Source organism: Lasioglossum baleicum, chromosome 3 (assembly GCF_051020765.1).
Source record: "Lasioglossum baleicum chromosome 3, iyLasBale1, whole genome shotgun sequence".
NCBI lineage: Eukaryota > Metazoa > Arthropoda > Insecta > Hymenoptera > Halictidae > Lasioglossum > Lasioglossum baleicum.
The window spans coordinates 19,267,623-19,285,470 of record NC_134931.1 but is presented as its reverse complement, the minus strand read 5'-3'; the positions used below and the strand labels follow the sequence as shown (position 1 = coordinate 19,285,470).

General features: G+C 40.5%; 2 protein-coding genes across 2 annotated transcripts; both read right to left on the bottom strand.

The window, feature by feature from the left end:
* Positions 1 to 1,742: 1,742 nt before the first annotated feature.
* Positions 1,743 to 2,400, bottom strand: LOC143207586 (putative salivary secreted peptide). The gene has a single exon (XM_076421247.1). The coding sequence runs from the start codon at positions 2,324 to 2,326 to the stop codon at positions 1,913 to 1,915; it is 414 nt and encodes a 137-aa protein (XP_076277362.1). The 5' UTR covers positions 2,327 to 2,400; the 3' UTR covers positions 1,743 to 1,912.
* An 11,740-nt stretch (positions 2,401 to 14,140) lies between these two features.
* Positions 14,141 to 17,182, bottom strand: LOC143207584 (protein phosphatase 1H). The gene is made up of 6 exons (XM_076421244.1): positions 16,729 to 17,182; positions 16,391 to 16,648; positions 16,098 to 16,315; positions 15,757 to 16,027; positions 15,421 to 15,680; positions 14,141 to 15,150 (listed from the first exon to the last, which is right to left on the bottom strand). Exons 1-6 carry the CDS (start codon positions 16,912 to 16,914, stop codon positions 14,889 to 14,891), a joined length of 1,455 nt encoding a protein of 484 aa, XP_076277359.1. The 5' UTR covers positions 16,915 to 17,182; the 3' UTR covers positions 14,141 to 14,888.
* Between the last annotated feature and the right edge of the window lie 666 nt (positions 17,183 to 17,848).

The window sequence follows — 17,848 nt, the reverse complement described above, 5'->3', positions numbered from 1 at the left end:
GTTGGCGCAACTTTTTGCGATAAAGAACGCGTTTGCTCGTTCTTTGCGAGAAAAAATATTGCAAAACTCGAGTAGACGTTGATATTGTTTGAATTTGAATTCCAGCGTTCGTATTGCCATCGGCGTTTTGAATTTGGAGTCCCTCGTTGCAAACTCTCCTGTCTCTCTCTCTGTCTCGCTCGATTGCTATGGCGGAGGCTACTTTGTCAAGGTCGTTGCAGGTTGTTTGCCCAGATGCTTGTTAACCGTGTGAGTATCCAACATGTTACCTCGTGTATGCACTTAGTTCCCGCATTGAGAGTAGATGCACTAGCATCATTGAGTCAATTGCTAAATAGCCGACGACAGAATATCAGTTATGGCAACCACGAGTTGCTCCCTCAGGATCTGTGTCAGCGGAACCAGCGGAGTCGAGGACGTTTTTCGCGAAAACATTAACTATTATCATCAAGGTATCTCCGTGGTCAAAGTTTTCTCAAGAATAACTATCAGAATATCATTTTTACACGTGCACAGCTAGTCGCGTAGTGAAACGTTCTTCATAGAATTCAACGAGTCGCAGTATGAAAAATTGTTCTCGTACCGTTGCTTTTTTATGACGAGAGCTCGTACTCTATCGGGAAGAATTCTTTGCAAGGAACCGTATGCCTTGGCGAAAGGACCGTTTTTAACCTTTTTTTTCGCGAATCAGCGTTCTTCTTTTATTTTTGTAAACGCCCCAGCGTAACGTATAAATAGGAAGACAGAGCGGCGGGACATCAGCATTACTATTCGAGACACCACGAGACATTGACATTTCATTATTGAATAAAGTACAGTGTAGAATACAGATTTGAGTCACTCAATCAACCTACAGTACAGTCCACTATAATCGAATTTAAACTATTCGCACAAAGTTAAGTCGGCGTGCGAAGTGCAAGTTAACCATCTTGCGAGATAGCAAACGCGCACACAACAATTATTACCGATTGTAACTGAACGCGGTGGCTGAATGTGAAAAACAGACATCAGTGCTCGAACCGGAAGTGTATCGTCACATAACCCTCGTTTTTGTATTTCTGTATTTGACAAGCTGTGTGTTTAAAAACGTATGGTTCAACATAATAAACGTTGCATTGACATTGTATGTGTCCCTGCTAACGGGGTTGACTCCAAATTTTTCTGTAAGAACCCTACATCTCTTGATATTTAAGAAAATGTATGTCTCTCGACAGTTCTCGAGGCTCCGCTCGAAAGCGGATCAGCTAACCATCCACGTCACTTCCATTACACATTTTCATGTCGAAAATTCCATGACGCGAAATTAGCCACTTAACGCTTACACCCTGCCAAAAGAAGTTTCACTTCAATAACGAGCTTGAGTTTATTCAGATTTCATAGGATTTTCATGATAACATGTACTGGAATAGAGAAACATACCAAAAAAAATTGCTTGAGAAAATATTTCTATAATTTCACGAATTGTAAATGAAAGAAATCAGTCATTTTGACGGGCTCGGAGTTCTAGTGTTAATGCTTACCTCGCATAACGCAATCTAATCATTTCTCTCGATCAATCCAATTACGACAACATAACCGACAGCAGATTTAAGGCCTTATGGTTAAAAGAAATAACACCACACAATGTAAACGTTAAATAATGTGCTTATAAAATTTTATTGTCAACAATGAAGTTTCAACAATGAAGTCGACAGTACATTTTCAGATCTTGTTACTCAGGGATCATAGAAATGACACCAGTGTGAATTTAAAAAGAAGCTTCCAAGGTTTTATTTCGCTCACATAATTCACATTAGAGAATGAAAGCTGCGTATATCAAATAGACCATTGCTTGCGTACGGCAGAATAAACAGTGTTACTTTAGTTAAATACTTTCGCCGAATTCGGTTCAGAGGATGATTCCAGAGTTGCCTTAACGTGCATACAGTTCAACGATGAAGTTGATGCCATGGCCCCTCTGGCTCTTGAATTTAAGCGTGACATTGTTGAATCCAGGTCCACCGCTGAGAAGGCTGGCGTAAGCACCGTTGCCGTTGGTTTTCTGATCAAGAGCTCTCACCTGAGTGATCTTTTCCCATGTACGTGTAGTGTTGAACCTCCTCGTAATAGATATCACTTGCATCCAGCTGCTCTTCTCGATGACGCTTTGCCTGAGAACCAGTCTGTCGCCAGGCACTCTGGATCCAACGATCAAGTGATGAGACTTGTTCGACCTATTGCTGGCGTAGTTGTCAATGTTGTCATAAGATGATATCGAAGCGACTTCGGTGGCGATCACAGCGATCAGGGCTATTGCCAAGCACACGAGCAACTTCTGAGCAGACATGGCGAACTTTTCTCTTGTGTGTAACTTGTACGAACTCTGAAATCACGCTTCGATTACTTATTGAGTTATGATAAGACACCTGCTGCCGCTGTCCCTTATATAGTCCGTGCAGCCACGCCGCGCGCCGGGTCTTATCAGTTCACTTATCGTGATGTGTTTGTAGCAATCCATCCGTTCTGGAAAGATTTATTCTAGGAACACATGCTTCAACATGAAGACCTCACTACCTTGAGTATGAAATGACACATAGATCGATTACCGTTCGAGATAAACCAGACGATTTCACCGAGCTGTTGATATCTAATGTTCCCGGAACGTGTGGCTAATTGAAATGTTTTTGTTTATCAATCGCAAGTATCAATCAGATACACGAATAACGAGAAATACGGAAAATGGAGATTAAAAAGAAAAACACTTAACGAGAAGCGCGTCTCTCACCTGTTGTTTCACCTGTCGCGTTTACGTGACAATTGGAAACTGTTCTCGAACCCGTGACTCATTCCCGAAAACGTAATTAACCACACAACTGTTCTCGCTATCAAGTGCAAACAACTTTATCGCAGAATATGAGATCGTGTGTTTTCTGCACACGGTTCGAGGTGTAACGGGGGTTCAGCAGCTCGTTTCTTAGAAGCCGAACAAATTTTGACTATCTATTCGACGAATCGTCTATACATAAACCGTTGTCTTCGCAGCTGGAGACGATAATCATTACTATCGCCGATAGACCGTGTGTAAAGTGTTCGGCTCCAATCTCATAATAGACGACATTCTCTATAATTCACGAGCGACCCGGCTCTATCGAATGCTCTGCATCTCTGCTGTGTGTACACTGTACGTCGCATACACACACACACACACACACACACACACCGATTCTATGCACGCAAACTCTCGATACGGAGCCTTTGAAAGCATCCACGTAACGTATGATCGAATAGTTTAACTTATGTACATCTAAATTGCCGCGAAAGTAACATAAATAGTTTATTAAGCATTCAGGAGACGTGGCAGGCGACGTTGGCGCAACGTTTTGCGATAAAGAACGCGTTTGCTCGTTCTTTGCGAGAAAAAAATATTGCAAAACTCGAGTAGACGTTGATATTGTTTGAATTTGAATTCCAGCGTTCGTATTGCCATCGGCGTTTTGAATTTGGCGTCCCTCGTTGCAAACTCCTCTCTCTCTCTCTCTCTCTCTCTCTCTCTCTCTCTCTCTCTCTCTCTCTCTCTCTCTCTCTCTCTCTCTATCTCTCTCTCTCTCTCTCTCTCTCTCTCTCTCTGTCTCGCTCGATTGTTATGGCGGAGGCTACTTTGTCAAGGTCGTTGCAGGTTGTTTGTCCAGATGCTTGTTAACCGTGTGAGCATCCAACATGTTACCTCGTGTATGCACATAGTTCCCGCATTGAGAGTAGATGCACTAGGATCATTGAGTCAATTGCTAAATACCCAGCGACAGAATATCGGTTATGGCAACCACGAGTTGCTCCCTCAGGATCTGTGTCAGCGGAACCAGCGGAGTCAAGGACGTTCTTCGCGAAAACATTAACGATTATCTTCAAGGTATTTCCGTGGGCAAAGTTTTCTCAAGAATAACTATCAGAATATCATTTTTACACGTGCATAGCATGATTTATATTACTAATGCAACGTAACACTAATTTTCTAGGGTTGAACACTGTAGATAACCATTCTAAAAGGCTAGATGGACGATAAATTCGGATTTATAACTTAAAATATAAAATATTTAAATAGATTGCGTAAATATAGGATACATCGTGTAATATATTTCAGTACCATGGCGGAGGGCAGCCATTATAGGACCTGCCATTTTAGCGTTGCGTGCAACCTTCTTGACAGCCATAAATTGTAAAAAACGCTATCGGTAGACAAGCGCATTTACAGTGTATAAAAATGTTCAGTGAATTATAAAACACGAGATTCAGTCAAATATAACACAGCTCCGATTTATCACTAATTTCCTGATAGCGTCAACCCTTAAATGAGCTCTCGGAATGAACTTCAAAAGGGAAGCTCAGTAAAACATTGAAAATTTGCTTAAATATTTAATACAACCCAGTCGTCCAATTGAGAACGAGTTCCTTTTATTCTGGTAAAAAGAAAATCCATTCTTTTGCGTTTTTAAGGCTCTCCAATGGCGTTCATTATACTATTATGGATTTACACGAATGTCTCGGTCAGGTGTTTCGTTAAACGTAATTTTTAGACACTTTTACACATGACAACTGCCTTACAGGTTAGCCAAAATTAACAGTTCTAATAAAGTTTTGTTGTATACACGTACAATTATCGTCTGTTCATCAGATATACAATTTTCTTGGAAAAATTGTCGCCACTTTCAAAGCTAAACCGAAATCTATACAACCTGTCGTTTTAGTAGTAGGTCGATGCTTTCATTCCTGAAAACGCAATGAAAATTTCAAATTTATCGATCCGGTACTTCCTTCTTAATCGTGTCAACCAGCCGGAAAAAACGCCCTAATTTAAAGTCGCGGTAACTTTTTCTGTCAGATTTCTAAAGACTCAAAGAACAGAACTATTTCCAGCAAATCGATTTTTGTTGCGAAGGAAGAGGAACTCGTCCTTCGAGGGTTTACGAAGAAAAGAAAACGTCAGTTTCCGAAAAATCGTGAAGAAAAATGTAAATTTGCAGAAAGTTCCGCAGTCTAGTCGGGGAATGCAGTATTCATCTATTATATTTGCGCGAGCAATGGCGGACTAGAAACTGGCTGGAGAGGGTTGAAGCGGTCTGAAGCAGCCCGAAGCGAGTTGTAGCAATCTGAAGTGAGCTGCTGCGAAGTCGCTAGCTTTTTAGAGCGAGTGCGCTACAAATTTCATGAGACAGTGAACCCGTCCCGTCGCGCGTCGCGGACCATTCTACATATACCCGGTGTGCGTATTCCGTCGATTTCAATGAACCCCGGCCGCATACAAATATTTATGCTCCCGAAGTCCTCGTCTAGCCGGTGGTGGCTCGGAGTCTCTAAGTATGGGTGTAAATATCCCATGAACATTATGACGGAGGTCTTACTCGCAGCGACGACGCGACGCGACGCGACGGTGCTAGCCTTGTTGTGCATTCACGCGTACGCAAACAAACACGTCGACATTACGACCACCTAGCCAGGAAAGGAGCAAGATAGAGCGCAGGATGCGAGTGCGCTAGCATTATTCATTCGAACCATGAGATCGAGCCACGGAGAGCTAGTCGATCTCTGGCACCTGTCTCGAGTATACCGGATAGAAGGTATCGGGAGCATGGTGACTTTACCATTAATTATCCGGCTTTGTACTTGAGAAATCCGACGCACGGCTCGATTTGAACCGTCTTAACGAGCTATCCGCCGGATAGTATCCGGTTGTGTCTAGTCGGGGGTTGAATCCGTTTTCCTACAGCCGATCCTTCCGAGAAACACACTCTGTCAATCATTTCATAACCCTCGGTGAATGCGGTAATTCGGGAATAATATAAATTAACGGCGGAATCCGGAATAATTGATACGTTTCCATAAGATATAATTGGATTACGATAAGGAGGATTAATCCCCTGTGTTATCGATAACGCGTATCGAAATCGAAACTGCGTGTGGGCTTTCGATGCAGAAACGATAATTGCAATTCGCCTCTCGGACAGAGATGGTTGGAAGAAATGTTACAGGGGGGATGAGGAGAAGATGGGATGAGGGAGTAATGAGCGTTGAGGTCACCCGTTAGGACAATTAGGCGAACAGAAAAGTTCCATTGCAGTTTTGCAGCTTCCTGACTGGCCCTATAAGGGCCCGGAATGACAGCTACCAGTTTTCTCCATTACTCAGAGCCGTCCACATCTCTTCGCGAATTAACATTACGCCGAGCGACGGCGGAACAACGATAATACATATATATACCGTGTTTCGCGCAGAACATCTGTCGAGGGAATTGAAGCCGAAGTTATTTTCGTCGGTTATTCAGCAGAAAATGATCGGTCAGATATTTACGATTGCGACGAACGATTGAAAACATAAGTATACTTATATGTAGAGTTGAGATAACCACCGGAAGAGACTAGCTCGATTCCCTGAAATCGACTCAAGATTAATTTAATCTTCACACCATTTTCAGAACAGTGCACTCACGAATCGATTGTACAATCCGATCTTTCGCGATCTTCTGCTCGTTACGATTGACACGCAGGCTTTGTCGACGATTCGGGCGAAAGCTCTCTTCGCGCGGAAAATCGCCGTTTCGCCCGTTAATTAAACAAACGCGATTGATCAGCAATATGTTTGTTTTAAATTGAAATGACGTGTCATGAATATCCGTTGTTCATCGCAGATATACGGTACGAAGGGAATCTCCGTCCGCCCGCGTTGAGCCGCGATAGTTTTGGTTTATGGCGTTCTGATTGTCCCTACAGAATTGAATGTAACCGTTACACGACGCGTACATTTGTACACGCAATTTGCATTCGTCGCTGTACGATAAAGTTAAATAATTACTCACGTCAACCGTAATCCCGCCGTTCTAAACATTCGATCGATTCGCCCGTATTATTGCACCCGGCCATTACGATTTATCCGTCGCGTCGGTCATTATTTCTTCCGTGTTCCTGTCGACGTTCCACATTTTATCCTCTTTTTATTCACGATTCACCGTTAAGATTGTATTATCGTATTATTCTACATACATAAGATGAACTTAACGACTCCTTTGTAAGTAACGTGTCTCGAAGAGAAGTTGGTTAGAAAATAGATTAGATCATTTCGATTAGTTACTCTGAAGAAGCATTAGGTATTGATATTTAATCATCTCGTACGTGGCTCAGGTAAAGTTGCATCCAATCGTTGTTTTTATATGTTTTAACACTTTACCTACCGGAAGCCTATTAATAGGATTTTCAATAATTGTGTGCTGTATCAAAAGAAAGCATAGAAATTTTCTTTCACATTGCAATCTTAAATGAAACTATTAGATGACGTTGTTGAGGGTGACTTGTTAGTTCACAATGAAAATTGCTGTTGTTATCGATGATTCCATTAAAAAGTGTTTAGCCATGTACCATAGATTTTTCAAAATTATGCAATAATCACCGGTCGGTAAGGTGTTAAGATCGCAACCACTTTAATAAAGGTGACGAACGCTTATCCGCTGTATGTAGACTGTAGACAACGATAACTTCCGGTTCCCAGCGCGTTCGCGGATAAAATCGTGAAGGCTGCGCCCCCGGGGCCCGGGGGGCTAGAATAATCAAAATTCTCGATAGGTTTGTGACCACAAGTCGCCGGCTAATCCTCGGAAAGCTCGGACTTTCAGAAGGGCTACGTGTGCGGCCGTAAAGTCGTCGTACGACGTCCCCGCGGCCCTTTCCCTGCGCGTGTAATCCTCGTAAATTGGCAGGGCGCAATAATTCGCCCAGTATCGGCCTCACGGGCCACCGGCGCGCCCCGCCGCGCTCCGCCGGGGGTGTTAAACGACCGATACTCTTTCTTTTTTTCGTTCGAGAAACGGCAGTCTCGATTTGTTGCATGCCTCACCTGTCGCGAGTCGTATCTCGCGCGCCGGTCCTCTGCAACCCCGAGCCAGAGCCGTCTCTTTATGCAGCTTTATGCACCGTTAAAACAGGCGGCCGCGTCGCGGCAGTAGTAAAACGGCAGTAAATCGATGGATCGTTCGAGACGACGCGGCGGCGACCAATCCTGTCCCGAGGGGTTCGTGTAAAACAAGCATATGAAACATGCCGACCGGTGACGCCCAACCACTTGCATAATCAACTGTCTCTCACAAAGGTGTGATTTTTAAGATTTTCTTCGATAAAAGATTAATGGACTTATTTGTTTTAGCTTTTAGTAATTTTTCTGCCGCAGAATCGTAGAAAATACTTCGGTAACAGCAGCCTCGTCGGAAATTGTCTTCCGATAAACTGAATCATCTGAGGAAAAAAAAATTCGAAGGATGGAACGTGAGAACTCGGTGGTATTAACGCCGGATTCGCGGCAACCATTGTCGTAAACAAAACTTTCCGTCCATTAGAAGAACACGGGGATAACGAACGAAAAAGATTCTCTCGGCAAAGACTGCTAGACACCAACAATCTAATTAAGATCCGCCGTCGTTAATCCTCCGACGAAATTTTCGTCGTCCATTCTTCCGGAAGACGTGGCAGAGACGAGCAAGAAACGGGGAGACAAACACGGAATAGCCATGAACGCAGGAAGGCCGGAAGGTGCTGCGAGGTAGCGTAAACAATTCCCAGCACAATTAGGAAACGTTTGTCCGTCTCTGTGTTTATCGAAGGATCCGTAACTAGCTTAGGTAACACCTATCCATTTGCTACCAGACAACCGAACTTCGGATCGGTCATGCGAACAATCCAGGGACGGCGCGGCGATATTGTATTCCGCCGCGAAAGAAACGTCTCTCTTCTTCTGGATAAAGTCATCCTAATCTACGTCCGTACATATGTACCTACCTATGTAGCCTTGCGATATTAATTTGTAATTCTACGATAAGTTCTAAACTACTTCTAGGTAAGTCACTCTAATTTCGATGTTTATCTTTGTCTTCGATTCTCGTCGAGCAAGTTACACAATATAAAGCCTCTATATCTCGAGGTACCTTATCGTTGCAAAAAAAAACTTAGTCAGACGAGCTCGCCTTATCTCCGATCCGTTTCGAAATCGAAGGATAAGGTATATCGGCGAACGCTACCTGGACACGGAGCATACTCTAATGGAGTCGAGATATCGCGAGGAGCATTCAGTTTGACGGATTATATTATTAAGGTCGATTCATACACTTGTCTCAGTTAACTGACGCTGTTTTTCGGTGTCCGTACACTTACACTTCCGGTCCGAATTTGAAGGCAACTTGAGAAGGGTCGAGATGCTCGAACAAAGGCCAAGTGCCGAAGATCGTGTCATTTGCTACCCTAACCACAGGGGTTCCGAGAACCTTTTACTCCCTTCTACACCTCAGGAGATGCCTATGCCAAAGCCTCCGAGAAATTCGGAAGGTATTCTCCTCGAGAATATTGTGTCCGATCTCTGACGGTACGAAGGCAGAATATAATATTTATTTAACAAAGCTATTACCTAAAACTTTTCAGAGTTCGTCGTGCTAATAGGTGGGGAATACGTTGTTAAGGAATTTAAACGTTATAACAAAAAAGAATAACAATTTATTACTATGCTAACGAAAAAAAAAGAATATCATCCGACAATCTGTACGGTGAAAGAATTTCTCAAACAACTCCGGTGGAGGTTCTGAACGTTCTGGTTCGTTCAGTACGTTGCCGTCCTGAAAAACGTTGACGGTGGACGCGCAGAAAAATATAAAAATAATATTATTTACTAGTAATAATAAGTTCAAATGTAAATTGCCAACAGCAATGTTTTTTTTTGCAGAAGAACAACCCCAAACGCATACTGATCCTCCAGCATGCTTTGCTGTAGGCGTTATCACCGTTGATTTAGAGGTATTCACCTTGCTTTCATCATATATATTTTCTTCTATTCCAATATGTATATCCTTCTTCCAGAAATCTGTTGATTTGCTTTCAAACAAAATATCGTATGGAGAAAGCAAGGTGAATGCTTTAAATCAACGGTGATAACGCCGACAGCAAAGCATGATGGAGGATCAGTATGAAGTTGTTACAAATAATGAAAAAAAAACACGGTATTTCAAAGAGAATCGTAGAATACGATCATATTTTTAAACATTTTTTCACGCTTGAACCGGTGGAAACATTTGCAGAATAAAGATATGTCTAATATATGTATTTTCTAATAATTATTTTAAATCATTATTTATTAAGAAGAATTCACCAAGTGACAGAAACATTTTCTATTCCCATGATAAAGTAAAGGAGAGTTGTGGAGCTCATAAAAACCTTTTTTTTTGCCACGCACAGCAAAAAGCCGTCAACTGTCAACCCGCTCGAGAGATATGGCCTTCTCGTCAGTCTCGAAGAAAATTATCGGAACGAAGCCGCTCCTCGGTCATTCTCGGTTGCGGACAGTGTCACTTAATAGAATATTTTGACGGATGTTCGGAACGCAAATATATGAATCGACCTTTAACGAGTACGCGTCCTTCACCGTTAACAGAAATTGCATTTGGATCACTCGCGGCTCCAGATCGTTTCCACGGGTTACGAGTAAGCATTCCTCGTTCCATGCGATCGCCGAAGAACGGAATCGTCTGTCCCGGGCAGTCTGCCCGCCAGATTATACGATTACAAGTTATGTCAGCGAAAATGGAGTTATTGGTGCACAGAGCACGGCCGTACACCACGGAAGAACTTTCCCTGACGTACGCTAATGTGATATTGGATAACCGTTACCGTGTAAAACCAGCCTCCGAAGACGTCCACGCGCACTGTCTTCCCACAAAAGTCCATTAACAAGCGAAAACGATACTGTCCTCGATACCGATTATCCAGAACACCTCGTTAATCAATAATGACAACACGGCAACAACCTTTCAGACTCTCGAATCATACATAATAATTTACTTCAAGTTCATCCACAATTTCATCTTAAATTATTTCAGTTGATCCTTGTTCGTTCATCATTTTACCTACTCAATTTTTTATTACATGGTCTATATGATGAAAAGACGAACAATTAAAATCGCAAATTCCTTCAGAAATGAAATGCTGTTGTAAAAATGTATGGTATCGATGTAAGAAATAAATTATGGTAAAACATTAATGGAATGTTCAGTTTGAGGTTGTACAATATTGTACAATTTTTTGAAGCTGGATGAAGTCTTCTACAAGACTATATGCATTTAGATATTTTTTAGTCTGAAGCCCTATTCTTTTATATACATATTGTATTATATAATAATATATGATTTAAGTACATATGTATAAACGTACAACGGAATAAGGACAGGAAAATTTAGTCAAGAGCCCTGAAACTTGAAACGCTTTTATTCCCGTGTTTTGCTTATTCGCTGTTAATGATCATTTCTTTGATCCCCTATAGGAAACGAACAAGATTTGATTACGAGCCTCGTATACGAGGAAGAGGAGCGGATCCAGCTTTGGCCTCGGGACCAACAGCTGAGTTCCGCATGCAGCGGAATCGTAACCCTTTCAGCATCTCACGGGAAATATCTGCCATTACGTTAATTTGTTCCCTTGTCGCGGACACTCGTTTCTTTCCCGATTTGTTCCCTTTTTATCGTGGCGGAAAATGAGAATAGTTTTCAAAGGGTCGGCGGAAGTCTATTTCCGTGACGTTGTATAAAGGGCCTGCGCGGAAAAAAACTTAATTTCGTTCAAGCAGCTCTCTCGATAGGTGTGTAAGTGTACCTATGCATGTGGGCCGACATGCGGGTAATCGTTTTCCTTCCTCTTTTCTCTCCCGCTGGATACAAATTTATTTAGATAATCCTCGTCAATTCGGTTTTATAATCTGCAGATTTCTTAACGAACCGCTATCGCATTCCGTGGAACAAAAATTCTATATACGTTCATGATAACTACGTACTCTTTGTAATCGATTACCGTAATCCGTTGCGATTACGTAATTATTTGCGAGGCTTTCTATTTATAGTAATCTGTTGATCTCGATTATCGTTACATTTTCCATACTTCAAGTACTTTCTCAGTCGCATGATCGTTTCATAGTACAAATACAATAGACAATTTCTACGAATTCGCAAGATTAGATCCATGTTTCTTAGGAGAACACTATGTTTTTTTGCCGACTAACAGAAAGCAGTTGTTAATGTATGTATAGGTAGGTTGAAGAAGGGCAGCAGAGGATTTCCCTAAAATATGGAGACCGTAAATGTACGGGAAGATACGGACGGAATACTGGTCACATAATCCCTTGGTAGCAAACTTGTCGCATTATCCGTTGCATCACGTTCGGCAACTAGGCGTGAGTTTACAGCTAAGGGACATTAGGTACGAGGACACTAAGACAGCTGACAACGGGCACGAGCCACCTGAGGAACTAACGAGGCGAACTTGACTTGGCACACTGAGGAATGCATGCAACAAATTACTGCGAGCACTCGGGGAAAATCCAGGAAGCGTTAGAGCCGAACGAACTGAACGGAAAACACGAAAGAAATTGATCAATTGTAAACAGTTGCTATCCCGTAATCCCGTATCCCGCGGGTGTCGTTCGAAATAGGACACAGTATGAATCACATGATTGATAGACGAGACACCGGGGCCGTCGACAAATGCTTTGCCATCGCTTAATTCGTATTTTTACTTTCAAATTGCATCCGACTGCTACTTCCACATTGCAGCAATGAGAGGCAGATACATCATGTCCTATCAGAGGAAGCCATCAATGGCGTAACCGGGAAGCCGTCCAAAGTTCTCTAACGATGATGTATCGAGGTAGTACGAGACCCCTAACTTGCGGCCATTCCGATACACCGTAAGTTACCGGTTCTTTCTCACTTTCTCTGTCTACCGCCTCCCCTTTCTGTTTTATCCTTTCTTTCGCCACCCTTACCAGGAGAAGCATTACGTCTCTTGGTATCCTTCGAGTTGCCATCGATGATGACTGTGACAGATAGCCCGCAAAAGAAAACATATCCGACAGCTCGCTAAAAAAACCAACGCATGCCGTTCCGCCGAACTAAACGTGAACGCGAATTACGTCAGTCAAATTGTGAAACGCCATCAATTTTCGTTTGTTAAGCTGAATGGTAGCGTTATTCCTTCAATGCGACCGTTTACGAAGAAATCGAAGCGGCGCGGCGCTGCGCGTATTGAGCTTCCCGCAAATTGGCGCGAATAGGGGTTTTTCATTCATTTCAATTACGGGGAAGAAAGGCTCTCGCCACGGACGCAAATTCGATGATAATGCGGCTCTTAGAATAATCCATTAACTAAGCCGACTTAGAATGATTTTCGAGGGAACTTTCTGCCGAATCAATGGGGATGATACCACATTTTTTTGTGCGATGCTTCGTTCTCGAGAAAATCGAGTTTAAAGTTCCGCCAGGTTCGCGTGCTTTGGTCTTTAGTATATGCACAAAGTATAATTGGTTGATCAGTTGATCATGGTCAGACGGGTCAGACAATTCCTACGCAGCTATATGCAATAGCACGTGTATTCGCTGCATTTTCAAACTCGATTTTCTCGAAAACGAATAAGCGTCAAACAAAAAAATGTTATTCCTTTTTTTCGACTTATTTTTACATGTATAGTTGTATGTATATATTATAATAATCTATTTTTAAAGATCCGCTGTCTATTGATAACTCAACGAATCTTATCTATATGTTCACATGATTGATTCTATTATGTGCATTATAGATGATTCCGATATGATAGCATTTCCTAGATTCAACAAACATCGAAAATAATTAATCTGATATGTATGATACAAATCAATGTCGATATAGTAGTATCTCGAGCATTCTCTGAAATCGATATTTAATTATCTTTCTCAGAAGAACAGTACCATGATTGATTCTATTATGTGCATTATAGATGATTCCGATATGATAGCATTTCCTAGATTCAACAAACATCGAAAATAATTAATCTGATATGTATGATACAAATCAATGTCGATATAGTAGTATCTCGAGCATTCTCTGAAATCGATATTTAATTATCTTTCTCAGAAGAACAGTACCCTTACAATTTATTGTTTACAAGTATCTCTTGTGATAATGTCAAATTACTTACCCCTAGGTCTTTAAAATATTTATATATATTTTCTATGTACTTCTATGAGAATCTTATTAATATGCTTCCGGTAGGTAAAGTGTTAATATAATGTTAATATCGATCAAAAGAAAGTAACCAAGTTAGATTGGTAATTACAGACGAGGTTGGAGCTGTCTAAATGAATACAATGAACGTTTATTTAATTTTTCAATTACAATGTTTACATCAAAATAAAAATAGAATATATAAAGACAAAAATAAAACTTACGTTCCTATTTCTTCTTATTATTCATTGCTAAAAAAAAGCAATGCACCTTTTATATACAATGTTTTTTCGTTTCTGGTCTTAGGTGGATCAACCACTTAAAAATAATTCGTATATACTGATTCCAAGTAATTATAATAAAATAAAAATAAATACAAAATTAACTAACAAAACTATTTGTCACAATACAATGTTATTATTTCGAAAAGATCACTTCCGTACAAATTCATTCGCTACTTGAATACCTTCAATGATGTTTCGTGAAGCACTCTTAAAATAATGCACACGCATTACGAAAACAAACAAACATTACCTCCTACTTTGGATGCTGTATAACACTTAAAGTCAAGTTATATTATGCTCAACACTCTAAAACTGGAATGTTCCGTTAAATAATTATTGATAGTTATGGCATTCTTCTAATTTACATTCTCGAAAGGTGGCAGTATACGATCAACTATCACTCAAAATGAAAACCTGTTGGAAAGTTTTGAAACTGCAATATGTATAAAGTTTTAAAAGCAATGTAAAAGCAATTAAGATTCGGTATTTAGTTGCTACACTAATTTGTGAATATTCTTGTTCAATTGTAACTCTCCTACTAAAATACAAATTAATCAGTTTCAGGAATTTTGGTCGTATACTATGGAGTGTTGTTGGGTGATATGTATATCGAATCCATAGTATATGTGATGGATCTCCCTGGATGCAGCGTTTTCCACCATTGCTTATGCTCGCATGAATAGGGGTATAATGGTACTACTAGAACACTAATATCATCAACCGACGCCATTGGTAAAAATTTTTCGTCTTGTTCTTCGGGATTTTCCGATTTACCTACCCAAACTCTACCGATTAATCTACCTCTCGCTGCTTGTACTAATTCTTGAGCACCCATTGTAAGCCTGGAATGAAAATATGTTTGCAAATTTCATTGTTGGAATATACATTTATAAGTAGGCAGCGGATATTTATGCAAAATAAAAACTTTCTCTCCGAATGCAACAAACTGGAGTGATATAGAAATTTATTTTCTTTCTTAATACGTTTAACAGGTTGAAAATTATATAACAGCATTTTTTAAGATTCTTCTAATGTTTTTACAATTTAAATTAAACCTACTCATTCTTGTGAGAAATGCATAAAATCCACTGTCTATTTATAAAACAAAATACCTATATTCCAGCGATGGTGTATCAGGAGCCAGAGTCTTTCTCAATAAATTTCCCGCTACCTTCTCTGATACAACATCCCAGAGCCCATCTGTGGCCACGATAACGCAATCACGTTCCGTGAGATTGCAGTTATCCAAACTTATGGAATGTACTTCTGGCTGCGACGACAGAAATGGTTTTATGTTCACTCCTGTATTAGCTGCCTTCAAGCCATGATCTCCAAATCCGCGTGTCACCCCTATAGTTCCCATCACTCGACTCTAAACAAGAACTCACTGATAAATCTCTATTGAAAATGATTGTTAATCGATGTGCAAAGACGTGAAAGATAATTACCCTTTTCCCATGACCAGAAATAAGAGGTAGTTTCAAATCAGAATGACTTAATACTTTATACGCCCAACCAGTCATGTAAGGTTCCCTATATAAAACCATGGAGCCTAATTCTTTTCGTAAAGGACGTTCTCGAAATTCTAATGGCGTGAAATGACTTTTCAGTAGCTCGTTGCTTCTTAAAAGACCGAGTGCTCTGACACGGTTCGACTCTGATTCGGGAGTATGATCTCTTGTCAGCGCACATTGAACTTTTTCTGTCACGAGTATAGCCCTGTTCATTAGATACTCGTTAGATAATATTTCACACTTTATATTTTGTGCTCAAGAAATTGAATTTTCACCTAGAATCTCCAGCACCCGCCGAATATAATCTACCGTTAAGGAATAAAATAGTGATTGCTGTGCAACCACCACCTCCGCTTTGAGCCTGAGCTTCTACCATTTGATCCATCTGTCTATACGCTAGCTCGATAGCACCAATAACTAAATCTCTTCCTTTTATCAGTTCGTCTTCGTTCTCGTTTAGTAACATATTCCCTGGTATTGCCATTAACCTTTCCTGAAATATACGATAAATATTAGAAAATATCCTCGACACAGAAAACAATACGAATTAATGAATACCCGTTCTTACAAGAATTATTTTATGTAATTGTAGCCTTGCGGTCAAAGCAACTTGGTAACCAGCATGCCCATCGAACATAGAAAACATAACGTAAGGCAATGTAACATTAATATCATCTAATTTCAGATCCCCTCTGGTCGCAGAGGCTTGATCTTCGTTCCAAGTACTTTTCCCAGCGTTTATACATTCTGCGTAACCAGCACACCAAGGTAATCGACTCAGATCTCTTGGAACTATGATCGGTCTAACTCTATGATCAGCACTTACCTACGTAACAGAAATTTCATCTAGTTATTATCAAGAACATAACAATAGTAATAGTTATTGTACTTTATACAATAACACACTTGGGTCTCCTCTGTTGTTAATCCTAGAAAACTTGGACGACTGTATGGTTTGTTTTCTACTTCTGTGGTAAAATTAGAATTAATATAATCCGTTATCGCGTCGTTATCCGAATCGTTAGGATATTGTAGGCCAAGCTCACTTGCACCCACAGCATTCATAAACGCTGATTTAAATCTGTTTAGCATTTTTGTCTGCTATGTACGGATACAAATATGACAAGTACAATGTGTGGTAAACTTAATTAACTCTGACATAACACATATTTTAGAAAGAAAATAACACTTTTGGTAGTAGCATTTTAATTATGTTTTATTTTCGACTAAGTTATAAATATATATCTGCACTTTTATTATGGTAACATTAATAACACGGAACCACAAACGAGTTACAGGATAGACCGGATATGCACTGTATTTTTTTGTCACTGTCGATTGGAGCTCTTATTGTTAGAAGTTCCAGTATGTATCATTTTAGTGTCAGACCCGACATTACCGACAATTACAAATCGAGATAAAAATCAATTTTCAACAACAACTATTATTTTGTTTGCTATCAATAAATAACAGTTTATTTATATAAATCGAAAAAAACATTTATTCAGCTTTAAAATGATTATAGAAACAGGAAGCATTATATTTAAACAGAGATGAAATATAAAGGTTGAATTCACGCCCGGGGTTTGGCCGTGCTAGTTTTGTCTCCACATCATGTTTAGCCTGGAACAGCTCCTACATCATCTTTAGCATGGAATAGAACCTACACCATCTTTAGCAAGAAACAGAACCCACTTGTTTGGCCTGCTTACAGAGCCTCCCGGGCAGACATTGTGCTGCCGAATAATGTAAATTACGCCTTGAAAACGCAAAAGTAGGCCACTTTGGCAAGCTCGCGCGCTAGATTGATCTTTTATCTAGCGATTGTGACCACGTAGGAGTCTCAAATGTGCATTATAGAGAAATGGTTTGTCAGATACCGAACCCTTGCACTTGCACAATCCGCCTAGGCACACGTACACGCTTGCTGATGAAGCCTGACTTACCGGCAACATTTATTGATGCAGTGACTGCTGTCACCGCCGAGATGGTATCTCGTTGGCGCTGCTGTGCTTCTCGACGATTC

Coding starts and splice junctions, on each gene's coding strand:
- LOC143207584 (XM_076421244.1), bottom strand. CDS start 16,914: ATGCTAAACAGATTTAAATCAGCGTTTATGAATGCTGTGGGTGCAAGT. Junction 16,316..16,390: donor AATTACATAAAATAATTCTT/GTAAGAACGGGT, acceptor CGTATATTTCAG/GAAAGGTTAATGGCAATACC. Junction 16,028..16,097: donor GCGGGTGCTGGAGATTCTAG/GTGAAAATTCAA, acceptor TCTAATGAACAG/GGCTATACTCGTGACAGAAA.
- LOC143207586 (XM_076421247.1), bottom strand. CDS start 2,326: ATGTCTGCTCAGAAGTTGCTCGTGTGCTTGGCAATAGCCCTGATCGCT.